Source organism: Microcaecilia unicolor, chromosome 1, assembly GCF_901765095.1.
Source record: "Microcaecilia unicolor chromosome 1, aMicUni1.1, whole genome shotgun sequence".
NCBI classification, from domain to species: Eukaryota; Metazoa; Chordata; class Amphibia; order Gymnophiona; family Siphonopidae; genus Microcaecilia; species Microcaecilia unicolor.
Genome location: NC_044031.1, coordinates 622,340,757 through 622,360,772, shown reverse-complemented (window position 1 = coordinate 622,360,772; position 20,016 = coordinate 622,340,757). Strand labels below are relative to the sequence as shown.

The following is a 20,016-nucleotide window of genomic DNA, read 5'->3' as shown; positions in this document are numbered from 1 at the left end:
CTGCCCGTTGTCCAGCCTTTCTTTAGCGTATCCCCGGTCTGGAGGAAACAAGCAAGCTAGGCTCAGCTTGGGAGGCTCCCACAGTCCTGCAGCCTCCCTCCTCCCCCTTAGCAGTGGCAGTGATTCCTACACACTGCCTGTGCCTGACCCCGAAGCCTTCTTTCTACCGCGTACCTCAAAATAGATAGTTGCATCAGAGGGGGGTGGGACGCGGCAGAGAGAAGGTTTACAGGTCAGCCACAGGCAGCCTGTAGAGATAGCTGCTGACTACCCTTTGAAGCTAGACGCTTGTTAAGGAACAGAGCTGCAGGACCGCAAGAGCCTTCAAACCAGAGCCCAGTTTGCTTCCCCCTTGCCGATGCTGTCAAGTATGTACCACGGCTGGGTGGGCTCAGGCCCAATCGCACCCACCTATTGCTATGCCCCTGCTACTAGGTATTTTTTTATTACATTTGTATCCCACATTTTCCCACCTATTTGTAGACTCAGTGTGGCTTACATAGCACCGGAGAGGCCTTTGCAGACTCCGCTGTGAACAAATACAGGGTGATGTTGTGGTAAGATCAAGTTCATGTGGCACAGCCACATTAGGGAATTGGAGAATAGAAGAGTTGTGTTATGTCCATTACGTACTTTAGTTTGGTTGTGTTGCAGGGATTAGGCATTTAAGTAGGATCGGTAAGGTATGACTTTTTAAACAGGTTGGTTTTTACTGATTTCCGGAAGTTTAGGTGTACATTGTTTTCAAGGCTTTTGGTAATGCGTTCCACAGTTGTGTGCTTATGTAGGAAAAAACTAGATGCGTAAGTTGTTTTGTATTTACGTCCTTTGCAGCTTGGGTAGTGCAGATTTAGATAAGATCGTGTTGATTCGGATGTATTTCTAATTGGTAACTTGATCAAGTCTGTCATGTAACTTGGGGCTTCTCCGTAGATGATTTTGTGAACCAGGGTGCAGATTTTGAAGGCGATGCATTCTTTGATTGGGAGCCAGTGTAGTTTTTGGTGGAGGGGTTTTGCACTTTCAAATCATGTTTTACCAAATATAAGCCTAGCTGCCATGTTTTGAGCGGTCTGAAGTTTCTTTAAGGTTTGTTCTTTACAGCCCGCATAAATTCCATTTCAGTAATCTAAGTGGCTTAGTACCATTGATTGTATCAGATTGCGAAATGTTTCCCTTAGTAAGAATTGTTTCCACATTGAGTGGAACATTTTCTTTGTTGTGGATGCTACTTGGCTCTCTAGTGTTAAGTTACAGTCCATTGTAACGCCGAGGATTTTCAAGCTGTCTGAGATAGGAAGGGTGTGATCTGGGGTGTTGATACTTGTGGGAATGAAGAAGATGCATCACTTTAGTTAAACGTATGGCCTGCAGAAGCTAGATACTGTGAGAGAGGAACCTGTAGCGATTGTTTTCAAGCACAAGTATTGTTCAGCTTATACTGTCAGCAGGGAAATTATTTTACGATGAAATGAAATTTATATATTAGAAAATAAATTGAGAAGTTTATTGCTCTTTTTGTAATCTCTCATAGTTCTGACATCTCTTAACATATGCTTATTTATTCTGGATTGTTAATCAGGCTGGAATAATCTATATCACTGCTTGTCCTTAATCAATTTTATAACTAAATACAAAACAGAAACATCCCAATTGTGCACAGTTTGGGTAAGCATAAAAAATTGGTAATCGTGATTTTATTTTATTTTTACATGTTTTCACAAAGTTCCTGTCTCAGAGGATATGTAACTACATCTGCATTGACTTGGGAACCTAAACATGCCAGACTTGTTGAAAAGTCCTTGTTAAAATTGTTCTCCCATTTGTTAGTCTGTGCTTGCTGTTCCTAGGACTGAAGGGTAATAATCTCCTGTGGGTTTAGCAGAGAGCTGCAAGCTCCCATAATTCCAGTGGGCCACACTTGTTCACATTTTAGTTTTCAGTTCTGGCTTTAGCCAGAACGAGGAGATGAGTTTCAGCTGCAGTTTCTTGAAAGAAGTTTCTCCAGTGAAATTCACTGATGCAGAAAATTGCCCCGAACTTCTTCATTGATACTAATTTTTTTTTTCTAAACCGCCTTCCCTGCTTAACTAAGGCCACTTAGCTATTGAGCTAATGACTGTAAACCAGAAACTGTGTATGCTTCCCAGTTTTGAGAAAGCTCAGGATCTGCTTGTTTTTCATCTGAGATACATGCTTAGTTTTCAAAAGAAAACTTTCTAAGGTTTCCAGAGCTAAAGACGTAAATCATATTACAACTGAGCAAAGCAGCAAGTTGGCTACACTAGTTCTGCTCAGCTGTTGGTACTTCAGTGGAAAAGGTCACATTCCTGAAATGTCAGTTTTCACCTCCTAGAAGAGTTCTGTAATGTCTCATGGCAAGGAGGACTATGCTGTGAACTTGATACTACCCCCTAGAAGGCTCATAAATAAAATGGCCAGCCTAGTAGTAGGCTCCAGGATGGTGGACTGGATTAGAGACTGAATGATAAATGACAAAGTATTGAAAAATGGAATTCACTCTGGGATGAAAAAGATGAATACTGGCATGCCTTAGAGATTGGTTCTGGTGTGGTCCTGTTATCTATCTCTATGGCAATGTTGCATAGAGGTTAGGTACAGTGAGATGTGATTTTAAGACAAATGGAAGAGCAAGCAACCGCTTGGTAGCTAGTTTTCAATACAAAAGAAATATAGGAACTTTTACAGAAATCCTGGGGAGCAGTACACAGTGAACGATGAGACACTGATGTCCGTGATACAGGAAAGAGTTTTTGGGATGATTACATATGACAGTGTCTAGAGCTGGAGAGAGGACAATGTGCATATGAAGAGGTATAACTAGTTGAAAAGAGGAGGTGATTATGCTGTTGTATAAGTCTTCAGTGATATCTGACTTGAAATATTATAATATATATTTTTTTACTAATACTGGATGTACATAATGCTGTACAGTGGTGATAAACATTCAAATAGAATATGTTCTTTCACCAGTCTTAGAGGGGACCTGAGGCAATGAAGTATTGCATGTTAAGTTTGGCAGTCTTGCTTCCAGATAGAGAGATAGAGAATTGAGAATGCCCAGAGGAAGGTTACCAAAATGGGGTGGGATCTGCATTAGAATTCTTGTGACATGACACTTGAAATATTAACTTTATATCCTTGAATCAGAGGTGAGACAAGGGACATACAATGGAGGCATTCAAGTACCTTTAAAGTTTTAATAATGTGCAAGACACAAACGTGTTTCAAGAGAGAGGATGTTCTAGAACAAGGGCTCATGGGGTGAGGCTTCAAGGAGGTAGACTGAGAAGAAACACCAGGAAACATTTTGTCATGGACAGGGTGTTAAAAGTGTGAAACAATCCCTCAGGAATAAGAGGGAATGGGCTAAGCACAGAAGATCTTTAGTTGCTAAAAATGGAGAGAACAGAAAGCACAACCTAGTATCTTTTATATAAATGTATTCATAGCACTGTTCTCACTGGATTGAATAACAGGTGATGGTGCTGCCAGAACGCATAGCAAAAAGGTTAACAGGAAATGTAAGAGACGTCCTTGCAATAATATGTATAAGGTTGTTGGATAAGGTGCAGTGATAGAATGGATTATTAGCTGGGTCTGTCCAGCAGCCTGCAAGTTCTGTGGTATCTACAAGTTCTGATGGATATGCAGGCGCTCATCTAGCCTGGTATGTCTGACAGAGTACACAAGGGACTTAGGAGTCAGAATATTTCATCTGGCTATTTGGATTATTATAGATCAGTGGCCTAAATTTTGCCTAGGCAATCCCAAAGTGCAAGGAAGCCCTGTTAGAAAGGAGGCCCATTGACCCCACATGATGTCAGAACTCTTCCTGGATACCACTACTGTGTGGTTACTATGAGTCCACTTGAATGCAAAGAAATTAAATTAAAATATAAGGTGATCGTACTAATTTAATATTTTGGAAGTAATTTTTTAACAAGGCATCTATAAAATAAATCCTTAAAAAAAGGAGTCTAGAGGAAAGATTATGGATGATACAAAAGGTGACTGGTAGTTGAATTTTTGTTAGGTTGATTGTGAGCCCTTGTGCCTAGGCTGAGGCCTAGGGAGGACCTTGGCCAAGGCCTAGGTAGACCAAACAGACTGTACACAGTAACAAGGCCACGAAGCCCAGCACACTCCGAGAAACCAGCATGCACCACCAGAAAAGGGTAATAGACCACTCATGCGGGCCGCAACAGAGCCCAAGTGTATGGGCTGCAAGGCCGAACGGGAACCCACTTGTACAGAGCCCAAGTGTATGGGCCGCAAAGCCGAACTGGGACCCAATCATACACTAGGGAAGGGGAAAGGTGAACAAGAGGTCCCAGAAGGGACTGGCACTCGGGCAGTGCACAGCGCTAGGCATTGACACAAGGGGAAGGATATCAGACCAAACAGGCAGATATAGATAATAACCAGAGGAAGAGAACTCGGACAAAAGGCTACACAGTAACCTGGGTAGCAGAAGGCAGACCTCAACAGCAGGTAAAGGAGTAAGGCTGAGTTCGAACTAGAGTGCTACTAGACTCACAGGACAAACAGGAGCAGAGCTCAACAGATACAGCAGGGAAAGGATAAGACAGACTAGGGACTGCTTCAGAATACACAAGGCAAAAAAGGAACAGTGCTCACAAGAGCCAAATAACAAGCACAGCACACAAAGGGATAAAGCAGGCTAAAGGGAAAGGTTGCTTCTAAATACGTCAGAAAGAAGCAGTGCTCACAAGAGCCAAATAACAAGCACAGCACACAAAGGGATAAAGCAGGCTAAAGGGAAAGGCTACTTCTAAATACACAAGTCAGAAAGAAGCAGTTCTCACAAGAGCCAAATAACAAACACTGCAAACACCTGGTTAAAGCAGGCTAAAGGGAATGGCTGCTTCTAAATACACAAGTCAGAAAGGAGCAGTGCTCACAAGAGCCAAATAACAAACACTGCACACAAAGGGTTAAAACAGGCTAAAGGGAAACTCCAAACAAAGGAAGAACATTCTTACCACACACACTCCTGCACACACAGCCAGGCAGGGAAATGCAAGGCAGGCAGAGACAGCAGACACAGCAGCACAGAAGCAAAGTAATCAGGAACGAACTACCGACATGCTGAACATACACAGACAAGGGGAACCAAACTACAGAGAATACACCCTGTGCCTCTTGCACTGGCTAAGCAGGACAAAGAAAGCTCACAGCTGCGGGAGATAACCCTAGAGCATCCTTTATAGGGAGAGATATTTTTAAATAGGGTCTGAGATCTAACGTCTGCTGCCTCAGATGTCAGTCCAATCCCTGACGTGGCCAATCAGGACTGAGTCCCAGTCACTCCCCTGTCTGTCCCAGTAGGATCATAACAATTTTTGGATCATAATGAGTTGGAAAGTCCAGCTATTTGTTCAGTCCTTGCATGTCTGTTCCAGGTGCTTGCCAATGGTGGTCTATTCTCCAAGAGACAATAAGAAAGACTTGGTAGGAAAATTCTGGTGTTTATCCCTGATGTCCCTCTATAGTGTTACTAATAAAAGTTTAGAACCCCCCCTCCCCCCCCCCCCAAAAAAAAAAAATCTGACCGATACAATAAAACACTAACCAGACTGTTCCAATATTGGCTTCAGCCGATAGCATGCAGTTTCCAAAACTACAGATATTTGACCTCTATTTGCAGCTGCCATAGAAGCTTGTTTAACCGAAATGGAACACCATGGAAAAGGCTCAACTTTAAAACATTGCACACTTAAAACATTTACTATAGAAACAGTAGATTTGTCACGTGGACAGTTGTTTCTTTCAAGCAGATATGTTTGGAAGAATATAGATCTTCTATATTTTATGTAGCAGCCCCTAAATTGTGGCATGCATTGCCCTTGGAGCTTCACTCATTGCATGAAATTGCTCAATTTAAGAGAGATTTAAAGACCTACCTGTTTACTCGAGCATACGGATTATTATAGGAATGGTACTGTTCTTGTTTTATAGCTTTTGATGCATTTGTATCAGTAATCTGGAATACACTTCCAAAGGACCTGAAACTGAAAGATAACTATTTAATTTTCCAAAAACAACTGAAGGCTCATCTATTCAAAAAATACATTCCCATGGAATCAAATAGACAGATGGATTGAAAATGGCACAATTCAACAGCAACCAACCTGGACCCAAATACCTATCTTAACCCGCCAATCTTACATCCTTACTCACAACGACTGGCCGACCAATAAGCTAACTCAACGCGACTGGTCGCGATCCCACTTGACTCTGTTTGCAATTTTCCAACAAGAATCAGGCAAACTGAACTGAGCCCCACCTAACCTACTACTTCCACATGAGACCTCTAGAACCTCTCGCTATACCTATCGATTTGTGAACACCACCTGACAATTCTTAACCCCACTCTTATCCTGTAATCCTCCCCATTGTACCTTCCCATTGTTCCATGTAAGCCACATTGAACATACCAATTGGTGGGATAATGTGGGATACAAATGTAATAAGTAAATAAATAATTATGTATGATTTTGTTTTATTATTCTGTGTTGGATTTTATTATGTATGTCCTTTGTTCCCTGTTTAGACTGCTTCAGATATTGCAGATTAGAAATAAAGATTTATTATCATCATCATTATTATCCCAGGACTTACACGTCCAACGTCTCTGCAAATAAACAGACCCAAGTCCTGCCCTGGTCTTAAAGGCCAAAGTAAGGACTGTAATCTAATCTTAACCCTGAGCTGAACTGGAGCCATTGAAGCTGTTTTAAGAATAGGAGAGATATGCTGTCTAACAGAAAGTACAAGAAAAAGAGAGGGAAAGAGCAGCATAGTAGCAACCAGCAGCAGCTGTAAAAACAACTTTTATTCAATTCAATGTATATTATAATGTCCCGTAGTTCAGATGTTAAAATTATGTCTGACGTGTTTCAGCATATAGCTGGATGTCCTGGAAGCCATTTTGAACAGGAGCCGGCCATAGGCAGGAGCGATTGAGGATCGTTCCTGCCCCCACTAGCCAAACAGCAGGCCCAGTAGGGGGCTGCCAATACAGGGTGGGTTCAGGAGGGGGATACCACTAGCAGATAGGTCGGGGGGGAGGAGGAGGGTGGGAATGAGGGCTGTGCAGCACATTTTCAGTTCCGGCTTGAACTGAAACAAGGCCAAACATATATTTTGGACGGGTTTCGGCACCAAAACCAAAATTCAGTTGGTCTCTAGCATATAATGCCTGCATCGGGGCAAATTATTAATGCTCTTAGGGTATGGATTACACCTAAAACGCGAATAGGGACATATAAACATATATAAGCCTTTAGGTACCAGAATGTAAAATATAAAATTATATCCAAAATCATATCAAATCAAAAGGAAAAATAAAATCCAAAAATGGACTCTAAAAGAAATACCAATTGTAATAGAAAACAACACCGCATGATTATAAAACAAGTCTACTTTAACAGTTTATTAATAGTTCCGAAGGGCCTACTTTTGGAAAAGAACTGCATGTAAATTTAACAGGTCACATAAATATATACAGTAGCAGCTACAATAAAAATATATAACTAAACGTTTTCTAGTGCTGACCTCAATATTATAAAAAACACTGTATCTCAGCAACAACAATTAAACATCTTGTTAGAATCACCTAGTGTCATCTCGCATACAAGGATTCCCTTCCCCCCCCCCCCCCCCCCCCAAAAAGAAAAGCCCACTCAATAAAATCAAAGGATTATTTGGTACTGACCTCACCAGAAAACCAATCAATGCGTCTCCAGAAGAATTACACCAAGAGCTTGAAAAGATGATGGAGTGCTGGTCTCATATACAGAGCAGAAGCTTTGTGAGTGACATTGCCAAAGGGTTAAAAGGTAAAGTTTGCCTTTTTGCAGTTGATAGCAAGATTTGTAACAGAGTGGACACCACAGAGGGAGTGGAAAACATGAAAAAAGGATCTGCAGAAGCTAGAAGAATGGTCTAATGTTTGGCAATTAAAATTCAGTGCAAAGAAGTGCAAAGTGATGCACTTAGAACTCCAAGGGAAACGTATGTGTTAGGCGGTGAGAGTCTGATATGCACAGACAGGGAGAGGGATCTTGGAGTCATAGTATCTGAGGATATGAAGGCGACAAAACAGTGGGACAAGGCGGTGGCTGTAGCCAGAAGAAGAAAGGAGGTGTTGATGCCCCTGTACGAGTCGTTGGTGAGGCCCACCTGGGGTATTGTGTTCAGCTTTGAAGGCCATATCTTGCTAAGGATGTAAAAAGACTTGAAGCGGTGCAAAGAAAAGCTACAAAAATGGTATGGGATTTGCGTTACAAGACGTACTTGCTGACCTGAACATGTATACTCTGGAGGAAAGGAGATACATATGTTCAAATATTTGAAAGGTATTAATCTGCAAACAAACCTTTTCCGGAGACAGGAAGGTGGTAGAACTAGAGGACATGAAATGAGGTTGAAGGGGGCAGACTCAGGAAAAATGCCAGGAAGTATTTTTTCATGGAGAGAGTGGTGGATAATTGGAATGCTCTCCCACAGGAGAAGGTGGAGATGAAAACGGTAACAGAATTCAAAAATATGTGGGATAAACATAAAGGAATCCTGTTCAGAAGGAATGGATCCACAGAAGCTTAGCAGAGATTGGGTGGCAACACTGGGTAATTGGGAAGCAAAGCTAGTGGAGGGCAAATTTCTACAGTCTGTTCCCTAAAAATCGCAAGGACAAATCAAGTTCAGGTATACATCTACTATGTTACTATTTGGCCCATTTTCAAAACAGAGAAATGTCTGAAAAGTGGCATAAAGCAGCATTTGGACGTTTTCCTCACAAAAATGTCCAAATCAATATTTTCAAAACCTATTTTTAGATGTTTTTCTTTGAAGTCCGTCAGAAGTGCGTCCAAATTTCAAGGGGGCGTATCAGGAGAGTGTTCAGAGCTGGACTTGGGCGTTCCTGAGACTTAAACGTTTTTCAGCCATAATGGAAGAAAACAAAATTGTCCAGGACTAAAACTAAAACATTTTGAGCTAGACCTGTTTTTTTATAACGAATAAGGCACAAAAAGGTGCCCTAAATAACCAGATGACCACTGGAGGGAATCGGGGATGACCTCCAATTATTCCCCCAGTGGTCACTAACCCCCTCCCACCCCTCAAAAATGTGATGAAAAACATTACTTGCCAGCTTCTGTGCCAGCCTCAGATGCTATACTCAGGTCCATTAGAACAGCATGCAGGTCCCTGGAGTAGTCTAGTAGTGGGTGCAGTGCACTGCAGATAGGTGGATCCAGACTTCTACCTCCCCCTACCTCTTACACTTGTGGAGGAAACTGTGAGCCCTCCAAAACTCACCAGAAACCCACTGTACCCATATATAGGCATCCCCTTCACCTGTAAGGGCTATGGTAGTGGTGTACAGATGGGGGTAGTGGGTTTTGGGGGGCTCAGCAGACAAGGTAAGGGAGCAATTTTCAGATGTGTACCTGGGAGCATTTTATGAAGTTCACTGCAGTGCCCCCTAGGGTGCCTTATTGCTTTCCTGTGATGTCAGGGGGATCAGTGTACAAAAGATGCTGGCTTCTCCTACATCCAAATGGGCTTGATTTTGTGCGTTTTGCACTTGGATGTTTTTTTTTTTTCTTTCGAAAATGGACCAAAAAAATTAAAAGGCCAAATCACAAAGCCAATTTTTGAAAACAAAAGACATTTTTTTGAAAGTGACCTTCTTTCCTATTTAGCTTTTGGACGTTTTTTTTGCAAAACATTCAGAGTTGGACTTAGACGTCATATGCCCCTCCATGTTACTGTGAAGCAGAATAAAGCATGCCAGTCATAGAGTAAACATACACAGTTTTGCTGAAGAATACTTTAAATCCAAATCTACTGAAGCCACACTGGTCAGAAAGGACAATCATAAACTTTATAAATCCACATTTAAAAACTGAGGAACTGTATTGCTTGAAACAGTTCAGCTGTGCCACAAATCTGATCTTTGTCCATGCTGTTACAAGCGCCAAATTTAATAGATTGTAAATATTTACTTCCACCCTCGTCTTTGCAAGTTACCTTAATTTTAAGTTAGAGTTCTTCATCCCAATTCAAGATAGTGTCTTTTCTAGATGCCAAGCTATCATGCATTAGACTCAGTACCACAACCCGCCGGGAACTAATGGCACCTTGATATAGGACCTATCGCCTTGACGCAGCATGGCGAAACATGGCCCATGTTGGGCCGAATATGCCATTTTGAAACTGAAAAGATAAGTTTTAATGTTTATACTACTTTGTATCATGGAAATATACAATTTACTAGTATAAAAGGCCTGTTTTGATAGGCAATGAAACGGGCGCTAGCAAGGTAATCCCCCCTCCCTGTAGCATCCCTCCTGTCTCCCCTGCCCCCCTGCAGCCACCCATCTGGTCTCAGGACCCCCTCCCCACCAACCCTCCTCTGCCCCTGCAGCCACGCATGTACAGCGGCCCTCCTCTCTCCCCTGCCCCCCCATGCAGCCACCCATGTCCAGCAACCCTCCTCTCCCCCTGCAGCCACCCATGTCCAACGACCCCCTCCTCTCCTTTCCCCTTGCCCCCCCCTGTAGCCACCCATGTCCAGCAACCCACCTCTCTCCGCTGCCCCCCCTGCAGCCACCCATGTCCAGTGACCCTCCTCTCCCCCTGCAGTGTCCCTTCTGTCTCCCCTGCAGCCACCCATCTGGTCTCAGGACCCCTTCTCCACCTCCCTCTTCCCTGCCCCCTCTGCAGCCATCCATGTCCAGCGACCCTCCTCTCCCCCTGCAGCTACCCATGTCCAGCGACCCTCGCCTCCCCCTGCCCCCCTCTAGCTACCCAAGTCCAGCGACCCTCCCTTCCCCCCCCTTGGGCACATCAACCACCTCGCCACCTGCAGCCGCCAATACTAACGCTGTCCAGTCGCTGCTGCATCTCCTGTTGAGCAGCAGCGGCCGGTACAAAAAGAAAAAAGCCTCCTCTCCCCTCTGACGTTGCTGCGCTCCTCCTGGGTCTTCCTGCAGGGGCAGTGACGTGGAGGGGAGAGGAGGAGTGGCTGCAGAGACGACAGCCAATGCCAAATGGCTGTATACGAAGCCGTGTTTCAGGTTAAAAATCTTTTTTTGGCTTTTTACTTTTTGTACCGGCCGCTGCTTCTCCACAGGACAACAGCCGTTTGTATTGGCGGCTGCGGGTGGCGAGGGGGTTGATGTGCCCGAGGGGGGGGGGTAGGGGCTTTGGTGATGTGCTGGGGGGAGGGTCTTGGGTGATGCTTTGAGAGGGGGTAGGGGCTTGGGTGTTGCGCCTTGGGGGGGGGGGCATAGAGAGCTGATTGGTAGGCAGGGGGAGGAGTAGGGAAACACGCTCTGTGTGTTTCCCTACTCCTCCCCCTGCCTGCTCGCGGTTTTGCAGAACAGGGGCTTGGGTGTTGCGCCGAGGGGGGGGGGGGGGCATTGACAGCTGTTTCCCAGGCAGAGGGAGGAGTGGGGAAACACGTGGAGCGTGTTTTCCTACTCCTCGCCTTGCCTTGGAATCAGCTGTCAGTGACATCACTGACGTCAGAGCATTCTAAGCTGCCTAGCAGACCACCTCTGAGGGAGCCATGGTCCCAGGCACATTAGAACGTTGGAGGTGAGAATTATTATATAGGATAAGTCTAAAAGTTTTTGTAAGGGAAGCTGATGACGATGCAGGCAAGCCACAGGATTTATTCCTGGTGAAATGAGTTGCTGCTGAGGCTCCTACATAATTGTAATTATCCACAGTGCCAAAGTCGATTGGAGAATTTAAGAAGCATAGGGTGTGGTATTGAGTCTGTTGCACTACCCCCGCAGTATATAAGATTTTGGACTTTTGAACAGTGAAGCTATCATGCATTATCATAAACCCAACTGAGGCTAAGCTGTGAATATTCCGCAGTGCCACTTTAGTGGCACGTTTCACCGTTTCTAACTGGATTCATTTTTATATTTTCACGAAGTGTAAAATTTCTGTTGCCTCCTTTTGCTGTGTTAGATTTTATATATCTTTTCTCTTAAGACATCCTTTTAATTTGATAATTGGCACTATGAATCCCTACAAAATGCCTGTTTGAAGACAGAATAAGTATTTCCATTTAGCTTTTGGTAGTATGTTAATGAATTCATATAACCCACCTTCTTCCCCTTGGTGACCTATATACCAGGCTCTCTCTCTAGACCTGCACTCCATAGATGGAAAAGGAAGTGAGAGACTGAATGGTTGCTGGGCAAATTTGAATTTCTAGAAGTCTTATGTTGCGATGCCTCTTGAGGGTGACTGGTGACCAACCACAGAAACTATCAATTTGAATATATGAAATAATCTTTTACATTTTCCTGTTTCCCATTGCTGATAATTCAGATTGATAATTGAAGGCTCAGAGAAAGAGACTTTATAGAAAAGAGACATTTTTCTCTCACCCTTCTTTACACAAGATCATCTTGTTGTACTGTAATTTATTTTGCCATACACAGTCAAGCCCTGTCTCCCTCATCTATTGCTCAGTACATTTACTAATTTGTTTGGTATTGGGAACACATGGAGGTACTTAATAGGTTCAAAATGCCCTGCGAGTCAGCAGCCTTGATTTCTCAATAATGAATTGAAGTGCAAAACACATTGATTGCTAACACATTGACAGTGCATGATACTGCTGGTATGTCTAAAAACACAAACTCATTCAGACTCTCCTTCGCATGCTAGGAAGAGGAATTGTAGAGATTTGTGATACCCTGTTGGGAAAGTGTCATGTTTATGGATAAGTGGTGCATAATAATCAGTTATTCTCTCTCTTTTTTCTTGACAGGGTTTCGCATTTGTTGAATATGAAGTACCAGAAGCTGCTCAGCTTGCATTGGAGCAGATGAACTCAGTCATGTTAGGGGGAAGAAACATCAAGGTGAGTATATCATACACCATGTGGGCTGAGGATCAGACAAAAGAGGTTTCCAGAGGTAGGACTAATATAGAAATATATGTATAATTACCATTTTGTTTTGAAGTGATGCACTCCAAAATGTTAGCTATATTATTTCTAAGTTTTAGACGTGTCTGATGTGCAAACGGAGAAGCTAGGCTGCATGTGATCACAGTTACTTTGTTTTAGCAATAGTAAGAAGAGGAGGTACAGCTGGGAAGCTTTTCACAGCAAAGAGACTGAAGCAGTCTCTGAAGAGGAGTTCCCTGGCACAGGTGGATGTCTTGCTGCAGCAACAGCTGTAACCCTGAAGAGTGCGCTTCTGTGCTTTAAGAACTGCATGACTTGAGACCTACAGAAATTTAAAAAAAAAAAAAAAACCCAAAAGAAAGCAGCAAGAGATTTAAGACACAGGATTTTCAATATTTTTTCCTTTAGCGGGATTAGTATTTCATTAACTACAATCAACATGAAAAAAACATTGGTAGAAGTTGATATCACATGCTGAAACTGCAGAGGTCTCAAAATTGTTCTGAATATGGGAACACTTACTATTATCATGTGCAAACAGTGCCATGTGTAGTCAACAAGCTAATGGCAGCTTTATTGGCTGTATGAGGTGCTCTCAAACTACCGTCCACTGGGTCAGCAGACATGAGTAAGTGACATGAAACATAGTCTTTATTTCTCCACAAACACACAGATCGCTATTCGCCATTCCCCATCTCTTGAGGCAGGTTCTTCAGTGACCCTGTCCTGTGTAGAAACAGTTGAGGAAGGACCATTGGTAACAAGGGAGATCAAATTCTAGCTATTGAATAGTAAAGTAACCCACATAGATTGAATTGACCGTATGTGCCAACTTTCAGGTTCTCCACTCAGCCATCATATTAAAGCATTCTGTTTTTCTCCGAAGTGGATGTTGTGAAGTAAGACAATATGCAGCAGCAGCGAGACATTGTGGAACAGGGCCCAGTTAGAATGATCATATGTACAGTGGGGGAAATAAGTATTTGATCCCTTGCTGATTTTGTAAGTTTGCCCACTGACAAAGACATGAGCAGCCCATAATTGAAGGGTAGGTTATTGGTAACAGTGAGAGATAGCACATCACAAATTAAATCCGGAAAATCACATTGTGGAAAGTATATGAATTTATTTGCATTCTGCAGAGGGAAATAAGTATTTAATCCCTCTGGCAAACAAGACCTAATACTTGGTGGCAAAACCCTTGTTGGCAAGCACAGCGGTCAGACGTCTTCTGTAGTTGATGATGAGGTTTGCACACATGTCAGGAGGAATTTTGGTCCACTCCTCTTTGCAGATCATCTCTAAATCATTAAGAGTTCTGGGCTGTCGCTTGGCAACTCGCATCTTCAGCTCCCTCCATAAGTTTTCAATGGGATTAAGGTCTGGTGACTGGCTAGGCCACTCCATGACCCTAATGTGCTTCTTCCTGAGCCACTCCTTTGTTGCCTTGGCTGTATGTTTTGGGTCATTGTCGTGCTGGAAGACCCAGCCACGACCCATTTTTAAGGCCCTGGCGGAGGGAAGGAGGTTGTCACTCAGAATTGTACGGTACATGGCCCCATCCATTCTCCCATTGATGCGGTGAAGTAGTCCTGTGCCCTTAGCAGAGAAACACCCCCAAAACATAACATTTCCACCTCCATGCTTGACAGTGGGGACGGTGTTCTTTGGGTCATAGGCAGCATTTCTCTTCCTCCAAACACGGCGAATTGAGTTCATGCCAAAGAGCTCAATTTTTGTCTCATCTGACCACAGCACCTTCTCCCAATCACTCTCGGCATCATCCAGGTGTTCACTGGCAAACTTCAGACGGGCCGTCACATGTGCCTTCCGGAGCAGGGGGACCTTGCGGGCACTGCAGGATTGCAATCCGTTATGTCGTAATGTGTTACCAATGGTTTTCGTGGTGACAGTGGTCCCAGCTGCCTTGAGATCATTGACAAGTTCCCCCCTTGTAGTTGTAGGCTGATTTCTAACCTTCCTCATGATCAAGGATACCCCACGAGGTGAGATTTTGCGTGGAGCCCCAGATCTTTGTCGATTGACAGTCATTTTGTACTTCTTCCATTTTCTTACTATGGCACCAACAGTTGTCTCCTTCTCGCCCAGCGTCTTACTGATGGTTTTGTAGCCCATTCCAGCCTTGTGCAGGTGTATGATCTTGTCCCTGACATCCTTAGACAGCTCCTTGCTCTTGGCCATTTTGTAGAGGTTAGAGTCTGACTGATTCACTGAGTCTGTGAACAGGTGTCTTTCATACAGGTGACCATTGCCGACAGCTGTCTGTCATGCAGGTAACGAGTTGATTTGGAGCATCTACCTGGTCTGTAGGGGCCAGATCTCTTACTGGTTGGTGGGGGATCAAATACTTATTTCCCTCTGCAGAATGCAAATAAATTCATATACTTTCCACAATGTGATTTTCCGGATTTAATTTGTGATGTGCTATCTCTCACTGTTACCAATAACCTACCCTTCAATTATGGGCTGCTCATGTCTTTGTCAGTGGGCAAACTTACAAAATCAGCAAGGGATCAAATACTTATTTCCCCCACTGTATCTTCTGAATAAACCTTGCTGTTGCGGCCCTTTGATGCAGCACAGGAGGTTCAGTGATTTATGGGAGAGGAAGACGAGGTAATGGGGTTGAGTTGAAAGTACTATTGATGAGTTGCATCGAGGTATTCAGTTGTATGTCGGCGAGTTTGGTGGGTGAAAATGATGCCCAAATTGGCGTATATTACTCTGCCACAGAGTAGCAAAGAGCCAAGGATGATGTATATATTGGCACTCTGAGAAGTGCCAGCCAGTTTGGACAACAGATTATTACAATTTTTCTGTTTATCTACAATCTTTAAAAGCTATTAACAATACATCAATGTGTGATCCAAGGTGACACCCAGGAAAACCAGAAAGGGCACTAACTGCTGCCCAGTAAGAAAGACCTCCAATTTCTTTTTTGCGCTGGCATTATGAAAGTGACACCTGGTTTAAGGTACCTTTGATGACAATACTCGGCCAATTTCACCATTCCTTATTGAGGGTAGATTCCAGTTCAGTGAAGGTGCAGCCCTGTATATCAGAACAGATGCCATCAGCATATATGAATTTCTGACTTTTTGTGTCCTGTAGATATAGGTTTCCTTAGCCTTAGCAGCAGATGAACCCAGGAACTGGTGGGTTGTGGCCATCTACCAGCGGGTAGAGATAGAGATTAAAAAATCGAAGGCAATGATACCAGAAGGCCAGCTTCTCTTTCAATCAGTATACTTCTATCTCCAGCAGCTCCTGAGGTCAGCTCCTGGGCTCTTTCAGCCAGTTCAGCCTGGGGGGGGGGGGGGGGTGCATAGTCTGATGGCCAGCTTTGGAGGCATACTTAGTTAGCTGGGTCCATGCTTCATCCTGTGGACCCATTTCTCCCTGTCTTTTAGACTGTAGCCTTCCTCAATGGTTAAAAATAAACAAACTCAGCAAAGCCTCGCAAAAAACAAACAAAAAAAAAGGAGACATTTTGGAGACAGCACTATTTGGGGAGAGCCCTGCAGCTGCAGGCAGGACAGCAATGTTTCCTGCACTGACTATGCTTTCTGTGGGTCGAGCCTCCAGCAACCTTCCTTCAAGAGCTCACGCTGTGCGCAGGTTTAGCACGTTGCTCCCGGTGAATGTTTGGTGGCAATATTTTCTTTTATTATGGGGAAGCACGTGCATGGCTGTACAGTCCGTAAAGCAGTGCTCCCGCTGTGGGGCGTGCAGGTCGACAGCGGGCGTTTGTCTTGCCGGGTGTATCGAGACTCTTTCGGGATCGAGTGATGGTCTGTCTCCTGAGCAGCCTGTTTCCCACCCTGATGATTCGGTCACACACAATCATTTTCCCACGCCTCCTGACGCGGTTCCCACCTCGCAGCTGCTGGTGGCTAGGCCCAAATAGTCCTCATGGCCTGTTCCTGGCCTACACGTGGCGCCTATGGGGGTGTATCTCTTCTGCTGGCAAGGGGAGGCTTCCTGCAGGTTTCTCCAGTCTGCCTTCGGGGACTGCTGACTTGGGGGAATTCTCCATCAGGCTTATTTATTGGAGAGAGCTTTACCCCCATCACAGTTCCCTCTGGCTCCCCGCTCCTGTGTCGGAGGTGGCTTTGCAACCTTGCCTGGAGTATCCGGTTTTTAAATGGTGATGGATCTCAGTTGGTTCGGATGTGGGGTCTGTGGGACCTTTTTCTGGACCCCTGTCGGGGGAAGGGGGTCCTTACACTCGTTCCGGGTGGATGAGTTAGAAGATTGTGAAGTTCTCCAGGAGGAGTCTGATGACCCTTCTGTAGTCCGCCTTTTTCACTAGATGAGTTACCATCACTCATCTGTCATGAGCTGGAAGCTTTGAACATTGAAAATCCCGAGGCGCAAGGAATCCCAAGATGGTCAGCACTAGGAAGCTTTCTAAGACTTTTCCGGTGCATGCTGCTATTCTAGAGCTTATTTCAGCCCAGTGGTCTGATCTTGAGGAGAGTTTTAAGGTGACCAAGGCTATGTCTCAGCTTAACCCGGTTGTGGCGGAGCAAATGGAGAAGCAGGCTGTGCCTAGAGTGGACGCCTTGGTCACTACAGTTACTAAGAAGACCACCCTCCCTGTGGAGGGAGGTGTGGCTTTGAAGGACATGCAGGACTGTCGTTTGAAGGCATCCATTAAGTGCATCTTTGAGGTATTGGCGCTAACCCTATAGGCCTCTGTAGTTCCTATGCCGCCAGGGCTTGCCTTAGCTGGCTGCAGCAGGCGTTGGAGCAGGACCAGAGGTCAGCGCTGGCTTTTGGTAGTTCCTTGTCCCACATGGAGTCGGGGTTGGCTTATCTGGCTGATTCTGTTATGACCTCATGAGGGCTTCAGCCAAGCAGATGGCCTTGGCGGTTTCTGCTTGGAAGTTTTTGTGGCTTTGGCATTGGGTGGCAGATGTGGCATCCAAGCATTGTTTGATGCATCTTCCCTCTTAGGGCAAACTTCTTTTTGGAGAGGAACTGGAGAAGACAGTGAAGGATTAATAAGATGCAATGTAATATTTACTGTATATGAATAGTTCCACTCTATGTTATTACTAATTAATGTTAACAATGCCAAATTTAATTTAATTTAGTTAAATTTGGGCTTCCTGAGGATGTGGGGGTGGGGGGTTCTTTAGACCTCACCTCCGTGACACTCATTGTTACTGACCTGATCACGCCTTAGGGACCGTCCAGCGCCCTAGATTTCAGCAGTGCTCTTTCTTTTGGAGTGATAAGCATCCTGCAGAGTGACAAGGGGTCTGGTGCCCATCCTTCACAGTGATGGGGCACCAGTCCACTCCTCGGGGCCAAGATGGGGGATCGATCAGCTGACTCTCTTTTACGAGGAGTGGACCAGAATCATCTCAGACCAGTGGGTCTTAGAATCAGAGAAGGTTACTGGATCGAGTTCTCCTTGCCAGTTTGCGAGGTGTTTCTGGAGTCCAGATGTGCCACAGCTGCCAAGTGGACGGCGGTTGAAGCCACGCTGCAGTCCCTCCTGGACCAGAGGTGGTGGTCCCTGTGCCTCCTTCAGAGACACATGCTAGGCACTATTCAATCTATTTTGTAGTGTCTCAGAAAGGGGGCTCCTTCTGCCCAATTCTGGATCTCAGAAAGGTAAGGTCCCACTAGCCAAAGCCTTATCTACACATGGCCTTAATCCATTCACTTACGCTGATGATGTCACACTATACATCCCCTACAAACATGATTTAGCAGAAATCACCAATAAAATCAAGCTCAGTTTAAACATCATGAACTCATAGGCAAACGCATTCCAATGAAAACTCAACATAGAAAAAACACACTGTCTCACCATTTCATCCCAATACAATGCATACAAACCCACATACATTAACACCACAGGATACACCCTCCCTATTTCAGACAGCCTGAAAATTCGCGGAGAAACAATCAACCGTAACCTCCAACTAGAGTCCCAAGCTAAACTCACCATAAAGAAAATTTCTCTCAATGTGAAAACTAAAATGTGTGAAACCATTCTTCCCGAGGAAAATATTTCGCAACCTTGTACAATCAATGGTGCTAAGCCACGCAGACTACTGTAACGGAATCTATGCAGGATGCAAAGAACAAATCATAAAGAAACTTCAAACCGCCCAAAACACAGCAGCACGGCTTATATATGGAAAAACACGTTTTGACAGTGCCAAACCACTCTGAGAAAAACTGCACTGGCTTCCAATTAAGGAACGTATCGCATTCAAAATCTGTATGACAGTTCACAAAATCATCTACGGCGAGGCACCAGGATACATGACAGACCTCATCGACCTACCACCCAGAAACACCATAAAATCAGCAAGATCATACCTAAACCTCCCAATACCCAAGCAGCAAAGGACTCACATACAAATCCATCTATGCTTCCAGCTTTTCCTACCTGAGTGCACAATTGTGGAACGCACTACCAAAAGTAGTAGAAACCTCACTCGACCACACGAATTTCCGGAAAGCACTAAAAACAGAACAGTTCATAAGGGCATACCCCACCGACCCAACATAAAAAACCTGGACATCTGCGACACAACTTAACCAAAGATCGTAACAGACATATCCTAACTCTTCCTTTCCCTCTCTAAGTTCTCCTCAATTGTCTTTACCATACATGTATCTCACTCTACTATAATATCACCTTGATATTAATCGCAACTTGTATTTCTTCATACCAAAATCGGTTAACGCCGATTACGGTACCATGTAAGCCATATTGAGCCTGCAAAAAGGTGGGAAAATGTGGGATACAAATGCAACAAATAAATAAATAAGCCTGTGCCCAGCCGTGCAGCATTTCCGCATTGGGACTCTGTGGTCTGTGGTGGTGGCCATTCAGCCGGGAGAGTTTCTCACGGCACTGGACCTCAGAGGCATACCTACACATTCCTATTTGACTTCCTCATCAGTGGTTTCTCCATTTTGTCATTCTAGGCTGGCATTTCCAATTCCAAGCTTTGCCTTTTGGCCTGGCCATTGTC

The 20,016-nt window shown here is 44.3% G+C and overlaps 1 protein-coding gene across 1 annotated transcript in view; it reads left to right on the top strand.

Moving 5' to 3' along the window:
* Positions 1-20,016, top strand: part of PUF60 (poly(U) binding splicing factor 60) — a 303,002-nt gene that overhangs the window by 225,814 nt on the left and 57,172 nt on the right. Inside the window, exon 6 of the mRNA XM_030220385.1 lies at positions 12,851-12,943. Coding sequence (XP_030076245.1) covers positions 12,851-12,943 — 93 coding nt within the window. The remainder of the gene's footprint in view (positions 1-12,850; positions 12,944-20,016) is intronic.